General features: G+C 32.6%; 1 protein-coding gene across 3 annotated transcripts in view; it reads right to left on the minus strand.

Moving 5' to 3' along the window:
- The window catches only part of LOC127706346 (ligand of Numb protein X 2-like), an 80,491-nt gene that overhangs the window by 13,614 nt on the left and 40,815 nt on the right, over positions 1–26,062 (minus strand). For all 3 annotated transcript variants that reach the window (XR_007984432.1, XM_052210909.1, XM_052210910.1), the window contains 5 exons: positions 23,667–23,782; positions 15,002–15,102; positions 13,024–13,107; positions 6,144–6,273; positions 267–333 (listed from right to left, as the gene is read on the minus strand). Coding sequence is in view for 2 of the 3 variants with exons in the window: in XM_052210909.1 (XP_052066869.1) it covers positions 267–333; positions 6,144–6,273; positions 13,024–13,107; positions 15,002–15,102; positions 23,667–23,782 (498 nt within the window). In the remaining variant the exon portion in view is untranslated. The remainder of the gene's footprint in view (positions 1–266; positions 334–6,143; positions 6,274–13,023; positions 13,108–15,001; positions 15,103–23,666; positions 23,783–26,062) is intronic.

Below are 26,062 nucleotides of genomic sequence, written 5' to 3' on the forward strand. Positions count from 1 at the left end.
TTTTTGCGGGAATTCCGGATTGGGCCTTTATTTTTGTGGAAATTTGTGATTTACACCTATTGGGACTCTGGATTTGATGATTAATTTTTTAGGATCCAGGAAAAAATACTTAATTTTTTCGGGAAATCGGGATAAAACCCCTCCTACTCCCCCTCACATAAGGGTTTTGATTGCATTTCATGTGATCTTTACCCCAAAATTGTAAAGATTATCAATTATCAATGTTCAGATTCTATATTTGGTCTAGCTTTTATAATAAAGCTTACCTCTTTCCAACAAGTTTTATACCAAGCTGTTTTCCTTTCTCTTTGGTCAGAGTTATCTTTAATATTTCTAATAAAAAAGACAATAAATAGATTTCAAGATGTTGCTAAAATATTGCAGTATCAGAAACAAATATGTTTACAATTACAAAGTTTTAATTGTTTCCCCATTGATCCAAGACAAATAGTCATATATGATGGTATATCAATAGGAAATTACATGGCAGCTAATCCGACAAAACTTTAAAAGCTCAAAAATATAAGCATTACTAAGGACAAATGAACATTAGAAATATGTTGATCTCTGTTTCCCCTGTATTTAATTCTTCCTTATGAATATACCCACACAAAAATCATCTTTAGCTAAGAGACAAATGAGAAATTTGAATTACAGATGCCAGCTGAATCTAAGAAGCAGCCAGATATCTTTTAACTTAAACTTTAACATATAAACCACATGCATAGACATTTGAGAAGTTGAACAAGGGACAAAACTATTACAAATCACTGGTACATTATGTTAACCATTTTCATAAATATATTGTAAGCTTCCAAATTACACTGACTAATTTAATTCAGCTTCCCATGATTGAATAAATAAAATAGCTATTGTTCTCTGTCAAAGAGAACTTTAAATTTCTCCTTGAAAAACCAATCATTTATTGATTAATTTAATTGTACAAAAAAATAAAATGCTTCGCTGAGCGCAGCCTGATAAGACCGCAGAGGTCAAACCCTGAACAGTTGTGGCAAATTTGGACACAATATTCAAGCTTGATTTGATTGTGATCAAATTTTTGACATAATATAGGTTTCTGACACAAAATAAATGTGGTCTTAGATCTTATCAATCCATTGCGCAATACTGTGCAATTGAAGATTTCTTCCTGAAACTTTTTAAAAAATTCGAAATTTTAAAAATTTTGAAAAAAAAATATGAATCCCTTAAAAAAAATTGGGAAAAAAATTCCCCCCCCCCCCCACTTTTTGAAACCCCCCTTGGAGCAATAACCCCAAAACTCAATCCCAGCCTTTCCTTTGTAGTATGGAACCTTGTAGTACAATTTCAGAGAGATCCATACATTTACACACAAGTTATTGTCTGGAAACTAGAAAAATGCTTGTTTTTGGCAGTTTTTTGGCCCCTAATTCCTACATGTTTGGGACAATTTACCCCAAACTCAAACCCAGCCTTCCCTTTGTTATATGGAACCTTGTGATACAATGTCAGAGAGATCCATACACTTACACACAAGTTATTGTCTGGGAACTAGAAAAAATGCTTGTTTTTGGCCCCTTTTTTGCCCTTAATTCCTAAACTGTTGGCCCCCATAACCCCTGAAATGAATCCCAACCTTCTACTTGTTGTATTAAACATTGTGGTACAATTTCAGAGCAAACGAAATACTTATACACAAGTTCTGCAACTAGAATAAAATGCTTCGCTGGGCGCAGCTTGATAAGACCGCAGAGGTCGAACCCTGAACAGTTGGGGCAAGTATCGACACAACATTCAAGCTTGATACACACTGAATTTAGATTGTGATTAAATATTTGACACAGCATAGGTTTCTGACACAGAATGAATGTGGTCTAAGAACTTAGAAATTATTAATTGACCTATTCAAACCATATCATTATTATTTGCTTTTACATATAAATCAGAAATAACCAATTAAAAATGGAAAATTTTAAAGAAAAAAAAAGGGAAAAAAAAATCCCTCCCCCAAATTTTTTGCCCCTTATGATTCATCACCCCAAAATTCAATCTAAGCCTTCCCTTTATGGTATGGTACCTTGCAGTACAATTTCAGAGCGATCCATACACTTGAACACAAGTTATTGTCTGGAAACAAGAAAAATGCTAGTTTTTTTGCCCCTTTTTTGCCCCAAACTCCTAAACGTTTAGGGCAATTACCCCCAAACTCAAACCCAGCTTTCCCTTTGTGATATGGAACCTTGTAGTACAATTTCATAAAGATCCATACACTTACACACAAGTTATTGTCCTGAAACTAGAAAAATGCTTGTTTTTGGCCCCTAATTCCTAAGAGTTTGAGGCAATTACCCCCAAAATCAATCCCAGCCTTCCCTTTGTGGTATGGTACCTTGCAGTACAATTTCCGAGAGATCCATACACTTACACACAAGTTATTGTCATGAAACTAGAAAAATGCTTGTTTTTTTGCCCCCTTTTCGGCCCCCTAATTCCTAAAATTTTGAGGCAATTACCCACAAAATCAATCCCAGGATTCCCTTTGTGATATGGAACCTTGTAGTACAATTTCATAAAGATCCATACACTTGAACACAAGTTATTGTCTGGCACTAGAAAAATGCTTAATTTTGGCCCTTTATTCCTAAACGTTTTGGGCAATTACCCCCAAACTCAATTCCAGCTTTCCCTTTGTGATATGGAACCTTGTAGTACAATTTCATAAAGATCCATACACTTAAACACACGCTATTGTCTGGAAACTAGAATAAACAGCTGCGCCATGAGCGCATGATACGCCCGTCATCTTGTGTGTGAATTTTTATGCAATAAGCATAAATAGTTTCTGACATACGGCTTTATTTGACATGCGAAAACCCCCTTTTTTTTTTTACAAAAAATCAATATCTCTAAAATAAAATTTTGAATCAAAACCAATAAGTATACAGATCTTAAGATTAATATAACTAAGAAGTGTGTAAATTTTTAAGCAATAACCATAAATCGTTTTTGAGATACGGCGCGACATGTGAAAACCCCTCCTTTAAAAAAAAAAAAATCAATATCTCAAAAATAAAATTTTGAATCAAAACCAAAAAGTATACAGATCTTTAGATTAATATAACTAAGAAGTGTGTAAAATTTTAAGCAATAATCATAAATTGTTTTTGAGATACGTCGCGACATGTGAAAAACCCCTCCCTCTTTTTTTACAAAATACTCAATAACTCAAAAATAAAATTTTGAATCATCACCAAAAAGTATACAGATCTTAAGGTTAATATAACTAAGAAGTGTGTAAAGTTTTAAGCAATAATCTTAAATTGTTTTTGAGATACGGCGCGACATGTGAAAAACCCCTCCCCCTTTTTTAACAAAATACTCAATATCTCTAAAATGAAATTTTGAATCATCACCAAAAAGTATACAGATCTTAAGATTAATATAATTAAGAAGTGTGTAAAGTTTTAAGCAATAATCATAAACTGTTTTTGAGATACGGCGCAACATGTGAAAAAAAACACACACCTGTTTTAGTTACTAAGTCCCTTAACTCAAAAAGTTTTAATCTTATTTTCACCAAAAAGTATACAGATCGTTTGACCATCATAAGACACAACTATGTTAAGTTTCATGAAATTTGGATAAGTCATTCTCAAGTTACAGTGCGACATGTTTACGCCGGACAGACAGACGGACGGACAGACAGACGGACAGACGCCGGACATTTGTATACCATAATACGTCCCGTCAAAAATTTGACGGGCGTATAAAAATGCTTATTTTTGGCCCCTTATTCCTAAACGTTTTGGGCAATTACCCCCAAACTCAATTCCAGCTTTCCCTTTGTGATATGGAACCTTGTAGTACAATTTCAGAGAGATCCATACACTTACACACAAGTTATTGTCCTGAAACTAGAAAAATGCTTGATCTTTGCCCCTTTTTGGCCCCTTATTCCTAAAATTTTGAGGCAATTACCCCCAAAATCAATCCCAGCCTTCCCTTTGTGGTATGGTTTTTGCAGTACAATTTCAGAGAGATCCATACACTTGAACACAAGTTATTGTCTGGAAACTAGAAAAATGCTTATTTTTGGCCCCTTTTTGGCCCCTTATTCCAAAACGTTTTGAGCAATTACCCCCAGACTCAATTCAAGCTTTTCCTTTGAGATATGGAACCTTGTGGTACAATGTCAGAGAGATCCATAAACTAACACACAAGTTATGTCTGGAAGTTACAATAAAATGCTCTGCTGGGGCGCAGCTTGATACAACCGCAGAGGTCGAACCCTGAACAGTTGGGGCAAGTATGGACACAACATTCAAGCTTGACACAGCACTGAATTTGGATTGTAATTAAATATTTGACACAGCATAGGTTTCTGACACAGAATGAAAGTGGTCTAAGAACTTAAAAATTTTTAATTTACCTATTCAAACCATATCATTATTATTAGCTTTTATATATAAATCAGAAATAACCAATTTAAAATGGAAAATTTTAAAGAAAAAAATGGAAAAAAACCTCCCCCCCCCCCAAATTTTTTGAACCCCCTTATGATTTATCACCCCCAAACTCAATCCCAGCCTTCCCTTTGTGGTATGGTACCTTGCAGTACAATTTCAGAGAGATCCATACACTTGAACACAAGTTATTGTCTGGAAACTAGAAAAATGCTTGTTTTTTGGCCCCTTTTTGGGCCCCAAATTCCTAAACGTTTAGGGCAATTACCCCCAAACTCAAACCCAGCTTTACCTTTGTGATATGGAACCTTGCAGTACAATTTCATAAAGATCCATACACTTACACACAAGTTATTGTCCTGAAACTAGAAAAATGCTTGTTTTTTTGCCCTTTAATGGCCCCTAATTACTAAAAATTTGAGGGAATTACCCCCAAAATCAATCCCAGCCTTCCCTTTGTGGTATGATACATTGCAGTACAATTTCAGAGAGATCCATACACTTGAACACAAGTTATTGTCTGGAAACTAGAAAAATGCTTATTTTTGGCCCCTTATTCCTAAACTTTTTGGGCAATTACCCCCAAACTCAATTTCAGCTTTCCCTTTGTGATATGGAACCTTTTTGTACAATTTCATAAAGATCCATACACTTACACACAAGTTATTGTCATGAAACTAGAAAAATGCTTGTTTTTTGCCCCTTTTTGGCACCTTATTACTAAATATTTGAGGGAATTACCCCCAAAATCAATCCCAGCATTCCCTTTGTGTTATGGAACCTTGTGATACAATGTCAGAGAGATCCATACACTTACACACAAGTTATTGTCATGAAACAAGAAAAATACTTGTTTTTGGCCCCTTTTTGGCCCCTAATTCCTAAAATGTGGAGGCAATTACCCCCAAAATCAATCCCAGCATTCCCTTTGTGATAAGGAACCTTGTGGTACAATGTCAGAGAGATCCATACACTTACACATAAGTTATGTCTGGAAATTACAAAAATGCTTATTTTTGGCCCTTAATTCCTTAACTGTTGGTACCATAACCCCCAAAATCAATCCCCACCTTCCTTTTGTGATATTGAACCTTATGGTAAAATTTCATTGAGATCCATTTACTTAAACTAAAGTTAGAGTGCGAAAACTAATGTGTCTTCGGACGACGACGACGACGACGCCAACGTCATACCATTATATGACCACAAAAATTTTTTTGCGGTCGTATACAAATGCTTATTTTTGGCCCCTTTTTGGCCCCTCATTCCTTAACTGTTGGTACCATAACCCCCAAAATCAATCCCAACCTTTCTTTTGTGGTATTGAACCTTATGGTAAAATTTCATAAAGATCCATTCACTTAAACTAAAGTTAGAGTGCGAAAACCAATGTGTCTGGGACGATGACGATGACGTCGACGACGCCAATGTCATACCAATATACGACCACAAAAATTTTTTTGCGGTCGTATAACAATGCTTGTTTTGGGCCCCTTTTTCCTAAACGGTTGGGACCATCATCCCCAAAATCAATCCCAACCTTCCTATTGTGGTAATGAACCTTCTTAAAAATTTCATACAGATCCATTCACTTATACTAAAGTTATTGTCCGAAAAGCCATGTGTCTTCGGACGACGACATCATACCATTATACCATCCCAAAAATCTTTTTGTGGTCGTATAAAAACTCCAGGTACCTTCTTTTTCTATAGGTCTGTTTTCCTCTGCCTTCTCTCTATAGACAGTCACCCTACAGACAGGATAATAATGTGATAAAGCTTGCTGGGCCTGGTAATGTGTAGCCTGAGTCAGATCTTCACCATTTACCTACAAAATAATAAGGTAACATAATTTGATAAGATGCTGGGCTTTGTAGTGTGTAGCCTGAGTCAGATCTTCACCATCCCCTACAAAATAAGGTTATTATGTGATAAGATTGCTGGGCTTTGTAGTGTGTAACCAGGATCAAACTTTCACCATTCACCTATAAAAATGTTATAATGTGTTAAGATTGCAGAGCCATGGTAGTGTGTATCCTGGGTCAGATATTCACCATTCACCTACAAAATAAGGTTATAATAAGACATGATTGCTGGGCCTTGTAGTGTAGAGCCTGGGTCAAATCTTCACCAATCAAAAACAAAAAGGTTATTTAAGAATTGAATATTTCTTTTTGTAATTTTATTGAGGTGTAAAAACATTGACCAGGCACATTTTGTATGAAGCCTGTAATTAGGTTGTTTTCATAGTTTGCTGTTTATAAAACTTGTATCCGCCTATTGGTTTTTATCATTTGAATTGTTTCACATTTTGTCATGTCCAAACCTTTTACAGTTGACTAATACAGTGTCAGGTTTTATCGTTGTTGAAGGTAGTAAAGTGACCTTTAGAGGCTTACATTCACTGCTGAGATATTAAGCAGTTAAGAAGAGGTAGTTGACAAAATTTAGGCTTAAGATTACAAATAAAACAAGCAAACAATAAAAAACAAGCATTCTGAGAGTATTGCATGGCAATACATAGTCCCCTACCGGTTAAAAATTAATTGTACTGGAACAAAATGCTAACTTGATCTATAACTTGTCATGGTGTAAACTATAAAACAAATATTAAGTCAATATCTTCAAGCATGATGAAAAAAAGTGTGGAAAACTGATAATTTAAGTGAATTTTCTATGTCCAAGGACCATAACTCTGCAAAAAAAATCATCAAACCGAAACAAAATTCAATCTTGGTCTGTAACTTGTCATGATAAAACTAAATACCAATTATCAAATCAATATCTTCAAGCATGACAAAAAAAAGTTCAGAAAACTGATTATTTGAGTGAATTTTCTAAGTCCAAGGACCATAACTCTGCACAAAATTATCAGACCGAAACAAAATTCGAACTTGATCTGTAACTTGTCATGATAAAACAATATACCAAATACCAAATCAATATCTTCAAGCATGGAGAAAAAAAGTGTGGAAAACTGATTTGCCTGACTGACAGAAGAACAGACAGACTGACAGACAGACGGACAGACAGACTGACAGACAGACAGACAGACAGACAGACAGACAGACGAACAGAGTGCAAACCTAAAGTCCCCTTCGACTTCATCGGTAGGGGATTAATAAATGTGGATAGTGTCCACATGTGGACACAGATGATGCCCACGCTTGCATATCATATAGTTATAAAGGGACATAACTGAAGAACGGTAAAAGTGCCGCTACCCAAATTTGAACTTGATCTGAGTTTTGTGGTAATAAGCATTGTGTGTAAGTCTCATAACATTTGGTTGAGACTAACTTAAGTCGAGAACAGAAACTAAAAATTCAGCAATTTTTTTATTTGTAAACGCATAACTCTAGAATGGTTGTGTATAAGTTTTATAACATTTGGTTGACACAAAATAAAGTTAGAGAACTGAAACGAAAAATTCAACAATTTTTATGCTTATAAAGGGACATACCTCAAGAATGGTACAAGTGTCGCCACCAAATTTCGTACTTAATCTGTATTATGTAGTAATAAGCATTGTGTATAAGTTTCATAACATTTGGTTGAGGCAAACTAAAGTTAGAAACTTGATCTTAGTTTTGTGGTAATGAATATTGTGTATAGGTTTCATAATGTTTGGTTGGGGCAAACTTATGTTACAGAATGGAAACTAAAAATTTTGCAATCTATTGATTTATAAAGGGGCATAACTCAATAATGGTTAAAGTGACACTACCCAAATTCAACTTGATCTGTGTTTTATCAGTGGAAGTCAAAATTAAACATTGCATTGTATAAAGCATTGATTGTAAATGACTCAACTATAATAATGGACAAATGGAGATAACTCCAATTTTAATAAAATGCTCCGCTGGGCGCAGCTTGATACGACCGCAGAGGTCGAACCCTGAACAGTTGGGGCAAGTATGGACACAACATTCAAGCTTGATACAGCACTGAATTTGGATCGTAATTAAATATTTGACACTGCATAGGTTTCTGACACAGAATGAATGTGGTCTAAGAACTTAAAAGATTTTAATTTACCTATTCAAACCATATCATTATTATTTGCTTTTATATATAAATCAGAAATAACTAATTTAAAATGGAAAATTTTAAAGAAAAAAAAGGAAAAAAAATCCCCCCCCCCCCAATTTTTTGAACCCCCTTATGATTCATCACCCCCAAACTCAATCCCAGCCTTCCCTTTGTGGCATGGTACCTTGCAGTACAATTTCAGAGAGATCCATACACTTGAACACAAGTTATTGTCTGGAAACAAGAAAAATGCTTGTTTTTTTGTCCTGTTTTGGCCCCAAATTCCTAAACGTTTCGGGCAATTACCCCCAAACTCAAACCCAGCTTTCCCGTTGTGATATGGAACCTTGTAGTACAATTTCATAAAGATCCATACACTTACACACAAGTTATTGTCCTGAAACTAGAAAAATGCTTGTTTTTTTCCCCTTTTTGGCCCCTAATTCCTAAAATTATGAGGCAATTACCCCCAAAATCAAGCCCAGCCTTCCCTTTGTGGTATGGTACCTTGCAGTACAATTTCAATTACACTTAAACATAAGTTATTGTCTGGAAACTAGAAAAATGCTTATTTTTGGCCCCTTATTCCAAAACGTTTTGGGCAATTACCCCCAAACTCAATTCCAGCTTTCCCTTTGTGATATGGAACCTTGTAGTACAATTTCAGAGAGATCCATACACTTACAGTCACAAGTTATTGTCATGAAACTAGAAAATGCTTGTTTTTTGCCTCTTTTTGGCCCCTAATTCCTAAAATTTGGAGGCAATTACCCCAAAATCAATCCCAGCATTCCCTTTGTGATATGGAACCTTGTGGTACAATGTCAGAGAGATCCATACACTAACACACAAGTTATGTCTGGAAGTTACAAAAATGCTTATTTTTTGCCCCTTTTTCCTTAACTGTTGGTACCATAACCCCCAAAATCAATCCCGACCTTCCTTTTGTGGTATTGAACCTTATGGTAAAATTTCATAGAGATTCATTCACTTAAACTAAAGTTAGAGTGCGAAAACCAATGTGTCTTCGGACGACAACGACGACGACGCCAACGTCATATCAATTTACGACCGCAATTTGCGATCGTATAAAAATTACTTGATATTTAGAAGAAAATAAAAATTTTGCAATTTTTCCATTTATAAAGGGGCATAACTCTAGAACGGTTAAAGTGACACCACCAATATTCATACTTGATCTGTGTTTTGTGGTAATAAGCATTGTGTATAAGTTTCATAACATTTGGTTGAGGCAAACTTAAGTTAGAGAACGGAAACTAAACATTTTGCAATTTTTCCATTTATAAAGGGGCATAACTCTAGAACGGTTAAAGTGACGCCACCAAAATTCAAACTTGATCTGTGTTTTGTGGTAATAAGCATTGTGTATAGGTTTCATAACATTTTGTTGAGGCAAACTCAAGTTAGAAAACGGAAACCAATTTTGGGACGTACGTACGTACGTACAGACGTACAAGGCTAAAACTGCTATGGCGGGGGTCATAAAAATGCCATGATTTTTTGTAGTGATACAGAATTCTTCAAATAACTTCTTTTTTAAAAATTTATCAGGATTTTTTAATACTGAATTAGGTCGATCAATAATTAGAATAGTTTGCCTTTTATATTACAGACTAATATTTTCAGCCTTAGAGATTCAAACGTAAAACATAACAGACAATGTCAATATTTATATGACACTAAGACTCAGATATCAGACTAATAGTAATTTGAATGAAACTTAGCTGTAAAACTTTTAATTTGTTCTGACTACACTAAATAATTAAATTATATATAGGAAAGATGAGAATGGTTGTCATTGCTGCAAGGTTTTCCTGTATTCATTTCTCCATGTTTCACCACATGATTGGAGTCTTCAGAACTAATATGTAGTTGTTTATTAGTATTAAAACTGTGGTTCAACATCTTATGTAATGTTATTGCCTTTAAAAAGGTTTAATTAATGTCATTAAAATGAAAGAAAATTAACTGGGAGTTTTTCTCAGTTATAAACGTTAATTAAGGCAAGATAATTTGATCTACAAATGTAAGTCATATTATTTGTCAGTAACTAGACTAAAGGTTTTGTATCAGCTTGGCAATTCTAAATTTCATAAATGTATATAAAAAGTGAAATTAAAACAGGATTAAATTATTAATCACAATATCTTCTCTACAATAATTAAAACAACAATCAACCAATCAATGAATTCAACCAACCAAAGAATTTAAATAGACACAAGACTTTCTCTACAAAAAGGAATTAAAACAACAACCAACCAATCTAAAAATTTTAATAGTTATAATACTGGCTGCAGTCCTTTTGTACCAATTGATATTTTTGAGATGTATCATTTGTGCCAAATATTATTTTTCAAAGGTATCAATTGTGCCAATATACAAGATTCATTTGTGCCAATGATATTATATATTTTGAAAACTAGTGGCGGAAATGAAGCATTGGCGTAATTGTGTTGTGGTGCAAAATAATGCATTTTTGGGGGAAACAGATTTCTCCCATACTATTTTTCTACATAGTGGATTAAAACTGCATCAACTAATCAATTTAACAATATTGTCCATATGTTATCTACAAAGTGGTATCAAATTATCTACCCACCAATGAATCAAATGTCAAAATACTTTCTCTACAAAGTGGTATATTAAAACTTTTCGTAAGTGATTTTTTTACGCGACTTTCTCGAGTAGAAAAATAACGCGAATATAAATCGTCGTGAGCATTTTAAACTTGGATCTTTCCTTATCTAACTACATCAAGTGAATTTGAAGATCACGAAATCAAATCGCCGCGAAGTGAGCTAGAAAGGGCTAAATGCGAAATAAAGTATCCGAGAAAAATAAGTTGGTTTACAGTTTGAGAATGTAGCTTTGACCATCTCATTATGTCTCAATCTGACTGATATACAGATCCTATGTCTTTGATTACAAGGATCTGACAAAGCTACTTTCTATTTTCTGCTTTAAAGACTGTTTGGATTCTGATATTGTCTTATTAATACCCACCTTCAAAAACTTTAAGGCAGAAATTCTTTGACTGATGTAATGATACCCAGATCAGAATGATATCAGATCCTTGTAAATATGTGAAACATTTCAGCATTCAATATATTGATTACAGATTAAAATTAATTTGGTTTAGTGGTGTTTTTTTCAGTACTTTTAGTTTCATTGTAATTCATATGAACTGACAAGTCAATCTGAATCATGAACTAAATGGTTCCTGCCAAATATTTGTAAAATGACATTTTCCAAAAACAATAATGTTTTATGTACAACATGTACAATAAACATAATTATTTTATTGTGATCCACCAGGTTGTATTGCTGAGTAGTGAGAGGGGGATTCAGTGGGAGAGTGGTGTTAGTAGTTCATCTTCAGTGATCACTACCCTAACACTGAAGTTGTGAGTTTAAAGCCCGCTTTGGCAAGGACGTGACAATATAGACAAGAGTGCTGAAAGTGGCATTAAACACCAACAATCAAACAATCAATCTGAACAGTGAACAAGGAAAACAATTATTTTTATTTTTATCTACCATCTATGAATTGCAGTCTAATAGTTTATCAATTCTTAGTTCCTGGTGTGGAAAATGTCTACAACATACTGGAGAGTAGATAAATCATTTGAGTCAGAATATCATGTAACAGAGAATAAAACTAAAAAAAGAATTCCCTTTAGATTAGCATGCAATAAAAACATTATTTTTCTGTAAATTTGCGTGAAACAACATATCAATAAAAGCCATGCACCTTTAGCTGTTCTGAAACAAGTTAAAAACTTAATTGTCATCAGAAGCCAACCTGACTATATCATTGACAAAGTCATTACTTATAATTAAACAAATACTGCGTTTCTCAACTCACAATAATTTAAACTGTCATTCTATGAGAGATGTGATAATAAAAGATGTCAAATGGACAGGCTGTAATCATAGATGTCAAATTCATAGAAAAGCTGTTATTACTTAATTATACCCTCGCATGTACATTAATAAAATTTAATTTGTTCAAACTTGAGAACTTCCAAACAACATGTTTATTAGAAGAAAAAAGTCTGCAAAATCAACATTTTGATGTTGATAAGAAAAACAAAAGTCTGCAACTCAACATTTTGACGCTAGTCTATAGAATGAAGTTCCCATTTTCCGATGTTTTGTAATCATACTCAATTACAGAACAACTATAAATAACACCATAATTCCTTTCCATAATGAATTCTAACAGGAAAAGTTAATTGTATTCACACATACTTGTATGGTTTTCATTTAAAAGCCAATAAAAAACACCTCATATACGGAACAACATTAGTAGTGAAACTGAAAATGCTTGTTTTTGGAACAAAACGATATCTTTATAGAAAATATATTTTCTCAATGTTTATGTAAATAAAAAATGTGTGATTGACAACTGTAATATGTGTAGTTTGTTCCTACACTTGTGAGATTGCAATAACTTTCTTTCTCAGCAGATTTGTCATTGCTTTATTTTCTAATAGTCAATTTTATCCCATAAAATAATATTAACCTCTAATATTTGGTCTCCTGGCTTCAATCTGCCATCTTTTGCTACCACACCTTCTGGAAAGACTTCTTGTATAACTATACACACCTACAAAATATCAATTTATAAGATTCATGAAAAAATGTATTGTAATGCAAATTATATCTCAAGAATTTGAATGGATAGATGTCACACAATTTCAAAACTTTTAACAGCTTAAAACATTCTTCTAAATAATACTCTACTCTACTGGTACAAGTTACACTTTACATTTTAAGCAAGTGTAACTGTTACATATTTTAGTTCTTGGTTCCAATTTACTGGTGTTGTATCTAGTGTCCAGTTATGACATTATAAGTTCCCTCCAAAATGTAAATACCTTCCAATTTAATCACATCTTACGGATGTTTGCTTAACTCTGTTTCAAAATAACAAACTTTTTAAAAGACCGTTCTAAAATGATAGTATATAAATAAAGGAACTAAAAAAGCTGAAAAAAATGAAGGGTCCGTGTGCTTGTTTTCGAGATATAAGCCATTGAAAATTTGGCGGGAAATGATTCTCTCTAGATTTTTCATACTTTTAACATGCTTTTTTGTTTCAAAAACTATGAAAAAATAATAAGGATTTTATAAGATTTTCCAATATGGCTTTTTAAACTATATGTAATAAAATTATGAAAAGAAAGTAGGGGTTAGCGGGCAAAATTTTTTAATGGCAATAAATGGATAAAACAAGAGGATTCCGAAAATCTGACAAAAATTCAAAAACAAGAGGAAGCAAACATCCTTAAAATGAAAGATGCAATAATTAGAATGAGATATTAGATTTTTAAAGAAACTACATGTTCTTACTTAAAGCACATGCTCCAAAATACTAATACCTAAATCAGCTATTTTTGTAATCATGCTTCATCTCCTTATTTTCTATATTAGCCTGGGAGAATATGATTTATGTATAAATTGTACCTGCTTTGAACTAGCTTTCAGTAATCATGAGTAATCTTAGATCAGCCTTTTTGTGTTTTTTTTGTTTTTATGATAGTTGTTGTTTGTGTTTTGTGTCAATCTGATGAGTCAAACCATTTCAAACTCAGTTTTACAGTTTGTTCTTATGTTGTGCTGTTGCACCAATGTTCGATGTTGTGGAGGTTTGAGCACTCACAAACACGTTTAAATCCGCCACATTCTTAATGTGTCTGTCCAATGTCAGAAGCCTGAAAGTCAGTGGTTGCTGTCTGTCATATTTGTTATTAATTTATTGTTTTGGCATAAATCAGGCTATTGGTTTTCTCGTTTGGATAGTTACATATTTTGGCATGTTGGGGCCTTTAAAGCAGACTGTACAGTTTGAGTTTTGCTCATTGTTAAAGGCTGTACCATGACCTATAGTTGTTTACATCCATGTCATTTAGTCTCTGGTGAATAGTTGTCTCATTGGCAATCATACCACACCTTCTTAGTTCTATACTGAGACAGGTTTCTATGATAGATTGAAAAGGAAATAAATGAGTTGGATGGAGATGACACAAAAAATCTTATGAAACACTAGGATTAAATGCAGTATATTAAAAGAATGTGCCATTTCTGTTAATCTTCAACGATGAACTAAAAAGACTCACTTTCACAGCAAATTTAAACCAGATATCACCTAGTGTCCTCTTAATCAGAAAACTAAAAAAAATTTTAAATGGCTTGATACCTTATCAAAGCATTTATTGCTGCAATATATATATGGAAGTAATAGTTATACTCAAACCAAATCTATAATTTGTTGCAAGATATTATAAAGACTCTGATCATAACAATTACAAGCATAGGCCACCATCAAAACTTTTGTAGGAAAACTTCCTGAAGATTCTAGAAGTGTTAGTCAGCTTCCTCCAATAAGACTGCCAAGTTTATCTGGAGATAATTTGGATTTCTGTAGGTACTTACTAAATATAACCTACATCACCTACAGCTATATTATTTAAGATCTTAAAGACTTCTAGAGTACTTACTAATGGAGTATCACAACCTCCAACAATACTGATGCCTAGATCAGCTTGAGATCTTTGGATTTCTATAGTTGACACTTCACCCTCTAAAACAGGATTTTTTCCTGAAAAAGTATGTGATTTTACTAATGATCAAGGGACTTGGAAAATGCTTCATATCTCAGTTGTTTTCCATGTTTTCTTCAAATCAAATAACTGTTATGAATAAGCCATGCAGTTCACTCTAAATCTAAACAAGGGCAATAACTCCAAAACAAAATTTGATTGGTTCTTTTAAAGTCTACAAGAAATGTAGGATACAGATGACTAACAATGTTATTTTCCATATAATTACTATTTCCAAGGTTATTAACTGCTGTGAAAAAAAAATTTAAAAACAGTATAAAAAAAAAAAAATAGCGACAAAAATTTACGATCATACAGTATCAAAAGTCATGTCATGTAGTCTAGCTCTATGTTTTGCAGTGAAATAGTTTATTATATATCTTAACAAATATATTAAATTTTTGCATATCAAATTTACAATGAATGTTATCAAAATGTAATTTCAATGTCATGGGTTTTATAAAATCTAAATCAATCAATGTCATCTTGCTTGATAATAATAACTTGATAATCCATCAAAGTTAACCATTCAATCATCTTTCTTAGAAGTTGTAAACAAAATTTTTATACTATTGTAAAGGAAATTCATACAGCAACATATGTTTTGCAAAGAATTTATCACTATGAAAATAATAACTTCCCCCAATAATTTATAATTTTATGTATTCCATTCCATTGAAATAATAGATGTGTATAAAACACACATTTTCAAAATTAAAGACTTTTTCAGATAATGAAACGCAAAAAGCATGTGACTTTATCATATGATTTTTAACTCACTGTAAAAACCATGAACTCTATGATATGATATGTTACGTTCTATAATACATCATTGCACAAAAACCACCATTTATGGCACACCATTTACATTTAAGGCGTTGAGACTAAATTTTATGTTAATAATGTAGAATCAGGTGAGTATCATGAACAAAATAAACTTTTAATGTTGTCATTTTTTTTTTCATAATAAAATTTTGTTGATGATGAATCAAAAAAACTAAAACATGTGACTTAATTAAGCCATGTGATTTTTATTTCTGTAAAAGTGCATACTCAATTAGTACTATAATATATCATTTTGTATATAAAAACAACTATTTTTCTAAATTTCAAATTTTTATTTATGATGAACCACAAATTAAAGCATGTGACTTTTATGGCATGTTATTTTTAACACATTGTAAAATCATGTATTCCATGCAAGGAAATTTCATTTAAGCTTTGCTGACTTAGATTTATGTTAAGACGAATTAATAGTCACTAACTAGTTGTCATAATCTACAGTTTATAATGAACAACTGATGTACAATGAGCAAGAAAATAGACTCTTAAATAAAATGCTTCGCTGGGGCGCAGCTTGATACGACCGCAGAGGTCGAACCCTGAACAGTTGGGGCAAGTATGGACACAACATTCAAGCTTGATACAGCTCTGAATTTGGATTGTTATTAAATATTTGACACAGCATAGGTTTCTGACACAGAAAGAATGTGGTCTAAGAACTTCAATTTTTTTAATTTACCTATTATGGTCCAATGTCCAAAATCAAAATACATGGTTAGATTCAGCATATCAAAGAACCCCATATATTCAATTTTTGTTAAAATCAAACAAAAGTTTAATTTTGGACCCCAACTTGGACAAACTTGAAAACTGGGCCCATAATCAAAAATCTAAACACATGTTTAGATTCAGCATATCAAAGAACCCCATATATTCAATTTTTGTTGAAATCAAACAAAGGTTAATTTTGGACCCCAATTTGGACCAACTTGAAAACTGGGCCAAAAATCTAAAATCTAAATACATGTTTAGATTCAGCATATCAAAGAACCCCATATATTCAATTTTTGTTAAAATCAAACTAAGTTTAATTTTGGACCCTTTTGACCTCAATATGAACCAATTTGATAGCGGGCCCACAAATAAAAAATCTAAATACATGGTAAGATTCAGCATATCAAAGAACCCCATATATTCAATTTTTGTTGAAATCAAACAAAGTTTAATTTTGGACCCCAATTTGGACCAACTTGAAAACTGGGCCAAAAATCTAAAATCTAAATACATGTTTAGATTCAGCATATCAAAGAACCCCATATATTCAATTTTTGTTGAAATCAAACAAAGTTTAATTTTGGACCCCAACTTGGACCAACTTAAAACTGGGCCCATAATCAAAAATCTAAACACATGTTTAGATTCAGCATATCAAAGAACCCCAAGAATTCAATTTTTGTTAAAATCAAACTAAGTTTAATTTTGGACCCTTTGGACCTTAATGTAGACCAATTTAAAAAACAGGACCTTAAATTAAAAATCTAAATACACGGTTAGATTTGGCATATCAAAGAACCCCAATATTTTCAATTTTTGATGAAATCAAACAAAGTTTAATTTTGGACCCTTTTGACTTCAATATGAACCAATTTGATAGCGGGGTCCACAAATAAAAAATCTAAATACATGGTTATATTCAGCATATCAAAGAACCCCATATATTCATTTTTTGTTGAAATCAAATAAAGTTTAATTTTGGACCCCAACTTGGACAAACTTGAAAACTGGGCCCATTATCAAAAATCTAAACACATGTTTAGATTCGGCATAACAAATAAATAAATGTGATCAAAGATTTTTTTACAAATCTAATGCGCCATACTGTGCAATTAAAGATTACTTCTTGAAATTTTTCGATATTTGAAATTTGAAAAAAAAATAATATTTGAAGAATAATTCTTTTTAATTTCTGAAATCTGAAATGAGAAAAAATTGACCCCCCACAATTTCTTTTTACCCCCCCCCCCCTTTTTCCCCCCCAAAAATTCTTTCCCTCAAGATATGGTCATAATCTCAATTCAAATTTCCAATGGAGTTTGCAACCATAATTACCCATTTAAATTTACCATAGTGCTAACTTAATCTATTTTATAATAGAATTTAAAATATAGTGTCAAATCTTTCAAATGGATTTTTTTGTAAAAAAAAAAGATGCAACATTTGCAGATATTTTTACTGGTCTTCCTTTATAAATATGCATTTCTTTAAACATAATTTAAAAGCAGTGTAAGGGAAGTAACCAAAACGTTGTATTTGGATTACCTCCCTTACACTGTTTTAAATTATCTTAATTGTTCATTAACCATTACTTTATACATAATTTAAAAGCAGTGTAAGGGAGATAATTTCAATGATGTATTTGATTTATTTCCCTTACACTGCTTTAAATTAAGTTTTGTACTAAAGTATTTGTCCATCATCCAGGACATCCTTGTTTTTCCCCCTTTTTTGCCCCTAATTCCTAAACGGTTTGAGCCATAACCCCCCAAAGCAAATCCTAACCATCCCTTTGTGGTATGGAAACCTGTAGTATAATTTCAGAGAGATCCATACACCGTTCCACAGTTATTGTCTGGAAACTAGAAAATGCTTATTTTTGGCCCCTTTTTGGCCCCTAATTCCTTAACTGTTGGTACCATAACCCCCAAAATCAATCCCAACCTTCCTTTTGTGGTATTTAACCTTATGGTCAAATTTCAAAAAGATCCATTCACTTAAACTAAAGTTAGAGTGCGAAAACCAATGTGTCTTCGGACGACGACGCCAACGTCATACCAATATACGACCACAAAATTTTTTTGCAGTTGTATATAAAGTAAAAGAAATCGACTATTATACTAGTTAGTTAGTTAGTATAATAGTCCCAGGTTTAAGTTAAGTTTGTACAAAATTTTTCTCTTCTAAATCGATTATCAGGTCTGAATAACTCTGTGCTACATTTATTCATAAGTCAAACATCAATTTTTCACCTAAAAAATACCAAATATGTACTGTAGCTTCATTTCATGGTTATATACAGTTCCTTACACATCGATCACGGCTAAATTACACCAAATTAAAATAAAATGCTTCGCTGGGCGCAGCTTGATACGACCGCAGAGGTCGAACCCTGAACAGTTGGGGCAAGTATGGACACAACATTCAAGCTTGATACAGCTCTGAATTTGAATTGTGATTAAATATTTGACACAGCATAGGTTTCTGACACAGAAAGAATGTGGTCTAAGAACTTCAATTTTTTTAATTTACCTATTATGGTCCAATGTCCAAAATCAAAATACATGGTTTGATTCAGCATATCAAAGAACCCCATATATTCAATTTTTGATGAAATCAAACAAAGTTTAATTTTGGACCCTTTTGACCTCAATATGAACCAATTTGATAGCGGGCCCACAAATAAAAAATCTAAATACATGGTAAGATTCAGCATATCAAAGAACCCCATATATTCAATTTTTGTTGAAATCAAACAAAGTTTAATTTTGGACCCCAATTTGGACCAACTTGAAAACTGGGCCAAAAATCTAAAATCTAAATACATGTTTAGATTCAGCATATCAAAGAACCCCATATATTCAATTTTTGTTGAAATCAAACAAAGTTTAATTTTGGACCCCAACTTGGACCAACTTAAAACTGGGCCCATAATCAAAAATCTAAACACATGTTTAGATTCAGCATATCAAAGAACCCCAAGAATTCAATTTTTGTTAAAATCAAATTAAGTTTAATTTTGGATCCTTTGGACCTTAATGTAGACCAATTTAAAAAACAGGACCTTAAATTAAAAATCTAAATACACGGTTAGATTTGGCATATCAAAGAACCCCAATAATTCAATTTTTGATGAAATCAAACAAAGTTTAATTTTGGACCCTTTTGACTTCAATATGAACCAATTTGATAGCGGGGTCCACAAATAAAAAATCTAAATACATAGTTAGATTCAGTATATCAAAGAACCCCATATATTCATTTTTTGTTGAAATCAAATAAAGTTTAATTTTGGACCCCAACTTGGACAAACTTGAAAACTGGGCCCATTATCAAAAATCTAAACACATGTTTAGATTCGGCATAACAAATAAATAAATGTGATCAAAGATTTTTTTACAAATCTAATGCGCCATACTGTGCAATTAAAGATTACTTCTTGAAATTTTTCGATATTTGAAATTTGAAAAAAAAATAATATTTGAAGAATAATTCTTTTTAATTTCTGAAATCTGAAATGAGAAAAAATTGACCCCCCACAATTTCTTTTTACCCCCCCCCCCCTTTTTCCCCCCCAAAAATTCTTTCCCTCAAGATATGGTCATAATCTCAATTCAAATTTCCAATGGAGTTTGCAACCATAATTACCCATTTAAATTTACCATAGTGCTAACTTAATCTATTTTATAATAGAATTTAAAATATAGTGTCAAATCTTTCAAATGGAGTTTTTTGTAAAAAAAAAAGATGCAACATTTGCAGATATTTTTACTGGTCTTCCTTTATAAATATGCATTTCTTTAAACATAATTTAAAAGCAGTGTAAGGGAAGTAACCAAAACGTTGTATTTGGATTACCTCCCTTACACTGTTTTAAATTATCTTAATTGTTCATTAACCATTACTTTATACATAATTTAAAAGCAGTGTAAGGGAGATAATTTCAATGATGTATTTGATTTATTTCCCTTACACTGCTTTAAATTAAGTTTTGTACTAAAGTATTTGTCCATCATCCAGGACATCCTTGTTTTTCCCCCTTTTTTGCCCCTAATTCCTAAACGGTTTGAGCCATAACCCCCCAAAGCAAATCCTAACCATCCCTTTGTGGTATGGAAACCTGTAGTATAATTTCAGAGAGATCCATACACCGTTCCACAGTTATTGTCTGGAAACTAGAAAATGCTTATTTTTGGCCCCTTTTTGGCCCCTAATTCCTTAACTGTTGGTACCATAACCCCCAAAATCAATCCCAACCTTCCTTTTGTGGTATTTAACCTTATGGTCAAATTTCAAAAAGATCCATTCACTTAAACTAAAGTTAGAGTGCGAAAACCAATGTGTCTTCGGACGACGACGCCAACGTCATACCAATATACGACCACAAAATTTTTTTGCAGTTGTATATAAAGTAAAAGAAATCGACTATTATACTAGTTAGTTAGTTAGTATAATAGTCCCAGGTTTAAGTTAAGTTTGTACAAAATTTTTCTCTTCTAAATCGATTATCAGGTCTGAATAACTCTGTGCTACATTTATTCATAAGTCAAACATCAATTTTTCACCTAAAAAATACCAAATATGTACTGTAGCTTCATTTCATGGTTATATACAGTTCCTTACACATCGATCACGGCTAAATTACACCAAATTAAAATAAAATGCTTCGCTGGGCGCAGCTTGATACGACCGCAGAGGTCGAACCCTGAACAGTTGGGGCAAGTATGGACACAACATTCAAGCTTGATACAGCTCTGAATTTGAATTGTGATTAAATATTTGACACAGCATAGGTTTCTGACACAGAAAGAATGTGGTCTAAGAACTTCAATTTTTTTAATTTACCTATTATGGTCCAATGTCCAAAATCAAAATACATGGTTTGATTCAGCATATCAAAGAACCCCATATATTCAATTTTTGATGAAATCAAACAAAGTTTAATTTTGGACCCTTTTGACCTCAATATGAACCAATTTGATAGCGGGCCCACAAATAAAAAATCTAAATACATGGTAAGATTCAGCATATCAAAGAACCCCATATATTCAATTTTTGTTGAAATCAAACAAAGTTTAATTTTGGACCCCAATTTGGACCAACTTGAAAACTGGGCCAAAAATCTAAAATCTAAATACATGTTTAGATTCAGCATATCAAAGAACCCCATATATTCAATTTTTGTTGAAATCAAACAAAGTTTAATTTTGGACCCCAACTTGGACCAACTTAAAACTGGGCCCATAATCAAAAATCTAAACACATGTTTAGATTCAGCATATCAAAGAACCCCAAGAATTCAATTTTTGTTAAAATCAAATTAAGTTTAATTTTGGATCCTTTGGACCTTAATGTAGACCAATTTAAAAAACAGGACCTTAAATTAAAAATCTAAATACACGGTTAGATTTGGCATATCAAAGAACCCCAATAATTCAATTTTTGATGAAATCAAACAAAGTTTAATTTTGGACCCTTTTGACTTCAATATGAACCAATTTGATAGCGGGGTCCACAAATAAAAAATCTAAATACATAGTTAGATTCAGTATATCAAAGAACCCCATATATTCATTTTTTGTTGAAATCAAATAAAGTTTAATTTTGGACCCCAACTTGGACAAACTTGAAAACTGGGCCCATTATCAAAAATCTAAACACATGTTTAGATTCGGCATAACAAATAAATAAATGTGATCAAAGATTTTTTTACAAATCTAATGCGCCATACTGTGCAATTAAAGATTACTTCTTGAAATTTTTCGATATTTGAAATTTGAAAAAAAAATAATATTTGAAGAATAATTCTTTTTAATTTCTGAAATCTGAAATGAGAAAAAATTGACCCCCCACAATTTCTTTTTACCCCCCCCCCCCCCCTTTTTTCCCCAAAAAAATTCTTTCCCTCAAGATATGGTCATAATCTCAATTCAAATTTCCAATGGAGTTTGCAACCATAATTCCCCATTTAAATTTACCATAGTGCTAACTTAATCTATTTTATAATAGAATTTAAAATATAGTGTCAAATCTTTCAAATGGATTTTTTTGTAAAAAAAAAAGATGCAACATTTGCAGATATTTTTACTGGTCTTCCTTTATAAATATGCATTTCTTTAAACATAATTTAAAAGCAGTGTAAGGGAAGTAACCAAAACGTTGTATTTGGATTACCTCCCTTACACTGTTTTAAATTATCTTAATTGTTCATTAACCATTACTTTATACATAATTTAAAAGCAGTGTAAGGGAGATAATTTCAATGATGTATTTGATTTATCTCCCTTACACTGCTTTAAATTATGTTTTGTACAAAAGTATTTGTCCATTAACCAGGACAACCTTGTTTTTCCCCCTTTTTTGCCCCTAATTCTTAAACGGTTTGAGCCATAACCCCCCAAAGCAAATCCTAACCATCCCTTAGTGGTATGGAAACCTGTAGTATAATTTCAGAGAGATCCATACACCGTTTCACAGTTATTGTCTGGAAACTAGAAAATGCTTATTTTTGGCCCCTTTTTGGTCCCTAATTCCTTAACTGTTGGTACCATAACCCCCAAAATCAATCCCCACCTTCCTTTTGTGGTATTGAACCTTATGGTAAAATTTCATAGAGATCCATTCACTTAAACTAAAGTTAGAGTGCGAAAACTAATGCGTCTTCGGACGACGACGACGCCAACGTCATACCAATATACGACCACAAAAATTTGTATGCGGTCGTATAAAAACAAGAAGTACTATTAATAAATCAACAAACCAAATATGGTTGATCAGTTATGTAAATAACTAAGAAACACACCTAAAAGGGTTTATTTAAAGAAGGCAATGTTGACCTTGGTAGAATTTGGGAGTAAGAAACAAAAGTATTTGAAACAGTTTTAGCCGCAACTTCCAAAATAAATGCATATGTCTCATCACCACTCATGAGTTTCACTATAGGTCAAGCTAAAAGCAAGTAATTGAATTGAGGGTTATCCGTTTTTAAAAAAACCTCTGGACTTACCCCCATCCTGATCCCTAAACTGGCATTCCCACAGATGGCTCTGTAGGGCACTCCTGGGTCCTTGAAATGTACAACCTAGACTGGACTTAATGCACCTTGTAACAGCACCACGACATCTGGAAATATAAAATAAAATATTATTATTTTTCAACCATTATTTGTGAGTTCACGTTCTCACTGTAATTTTATTGCAATTCAATACTTGTACTAATTCCTTTCATTTTTGAAAAAAATACTTAAAATTTTCATACTGTAATCTGTAAATTACTAATTTTTTTCAATTCTTGCAAGTGCAATTCTTCTTTTCAATTCATGTACTAGTAGTAAATGCAGTACTACTCTTCAAATTGTGCAAGTGCAGCATTTGTTTTCAATTTGTGCAAGTGCAACAATTGTCTTCAAATTGTGCAAGTATAGTACTTGTCTTCAAATTGTGCAGGTGCAGTACAGGTCTTCAAATTAAGCAAGTGTATGCAGCATTTGTCTTCAAATTGTGCAAGTGCAGTACATGTCTTCAAATTAAGCAAGTGTATGCAGCATTTGTCTTCAAACTGTGCAAGTGCAGTATTTCGTTTTAAATTAACAAGTGCATCCAGTACTTTTCTTCAAATTGTGCAAGTCAAGCACTGGTCTTCAAATGATTCAAATGCAGTGCATAACTTCAAATTAAGCAAGTGTATGCAGTACTTTTCTTCAAATTGTGCAAGTTCAGCACTTGTTTTCAAATTGAGCAAGTAAAGTGCTCAGCTGGTCTTCAAATGATTCAAATGCAGTGCATAACTTCAAATTAAGCAAGTGTATGCAGTCCTTTTGTTCAAATTGTGCAGGTTCAGCACTTGTTTTCAAAATGTGCAAGTGCAGTACATGTCTTCAAATAAAGCAAGTGCAGGCAGTCCTTTTTTCAAATTGTGCAAGTGCAGTACTTGTCTTCAAATTCAGGCCTAATTACTTTAAAAAAAGTACAATCCCATGAGGTTACTTAAACCTCACAACAAGAGCATATAAGACCATGAAGCCAAGTTTGGCTATACACAATGACATTTTACATTTCTATTGAAATTTGAAATGGTAATTTCAGTTCTGTCAAGTTTATAAGTATAGCATATTTTTGCTGTGAACCGATTGCTTTCATGAGGATTAAAACATGAGACTCACGGTAATAATTGTGACAGAAAACTCTCAAAATCTCATTATAGAATATAGAATTTGAATGACACATTACAAACATTTACAATTCTGATGAAAGACATTTAATATATCAGGAGAGATATTACATACTTCAAACCTATACCTTACGGACACCATCTCACAACACAATGTCAAAATTTCAAAGATTCAGGAAATTATAATCAATTCTCACAGCTTAAAGTAATTCTTGTTATGTAACATGAAAAACATTATTGCAAACACAGAAGACTTGAAATATGCCAATCACAAATTTTCAACAAATTAGTTTCATGGATGCTTTCCAACTTCACGACAACAACATATTTCTTACAGAACGGAATTAAAAGTTAACATGCAATAACATATCATATTGCACTAGTGCAGATAAACTCTAAAATTAAGTGAGGTCATTAGTGACAAAAATTCGTAAGGGTTCCGCGGAACCCAGTGTCTCGCCTACTTTTGGTGTTAATCGCAGGCTCAACAAAAATGAGGAAAAAAATTAATAAAAATATTCCTCTCTATACTATCTTTTGATTGTAAGTAGCTTCTGTCCAAGTTTGGTAAAAATCCAGGATAATTTATGAATCTAATAAATGTTTTAAAAACTTAAACTGCAGAATGTATGTAATGTTGACTGGAAGAAAAACTAAGTCCATTTATAAGTAAAATACGGAAAAAATGGAACAAAATTTTATCAAAATTTCCTTTTAGATACTAGCTTTAGATCATAAACAAGCTTCTGTCCAAGTGTGGTACAAATCCAGGATAGTTTAAGAAAGTTGTTAAAATTTTAAAAACTTTAACCACAGAGTGAATGTAATGTTAACTGGCAGAAAAACTAAGTCCATTTACAAGTAAAATAAGGAAAAAAATGGATTTTTTTTTTTACAAAATTTACTTCTGGACACTATCTTATGATCATAAACAAGCTTCTTTCCAAGTTTGGTAGAAATCCAGGATAGTTTAAGAAAGTTATTAAAATTTCAAAAACTTTAACCACAGAGTGAATATTTGTGGACGCCGCCGCCGACGACGCCAACAAAATGTAGGATCGCTATGTCTCGCTTTTTCTACAAAAGTCGAAGGCTCGACAAAAATTTTAAAAAATTTCAAGCTTTGATAAAAATAAAAGGTTTATTGCATGAATATTATCCCTAATATGAATATATATATTGCACTCAAAAGCTCATGAACTGATAAAATTGAAAGTTGGCAAACGGCCTTGC

This window comes from Mytilus californianus, unplaced genomic scaffold, assembly GCF_021869535.1.
Source record: "Mytilus californianus isolate M0D057914Y unplaced genomic scaffold, xbMytCali1.0.p SCAF_6, whole genome shotgun sequence".
NCBI classification, from domain to species: Eukaryota; Metazoa; Mollusca; class Bivalvia; order Mytilida; family Mytilidae; genus Mytilus; species Mytilus californianus.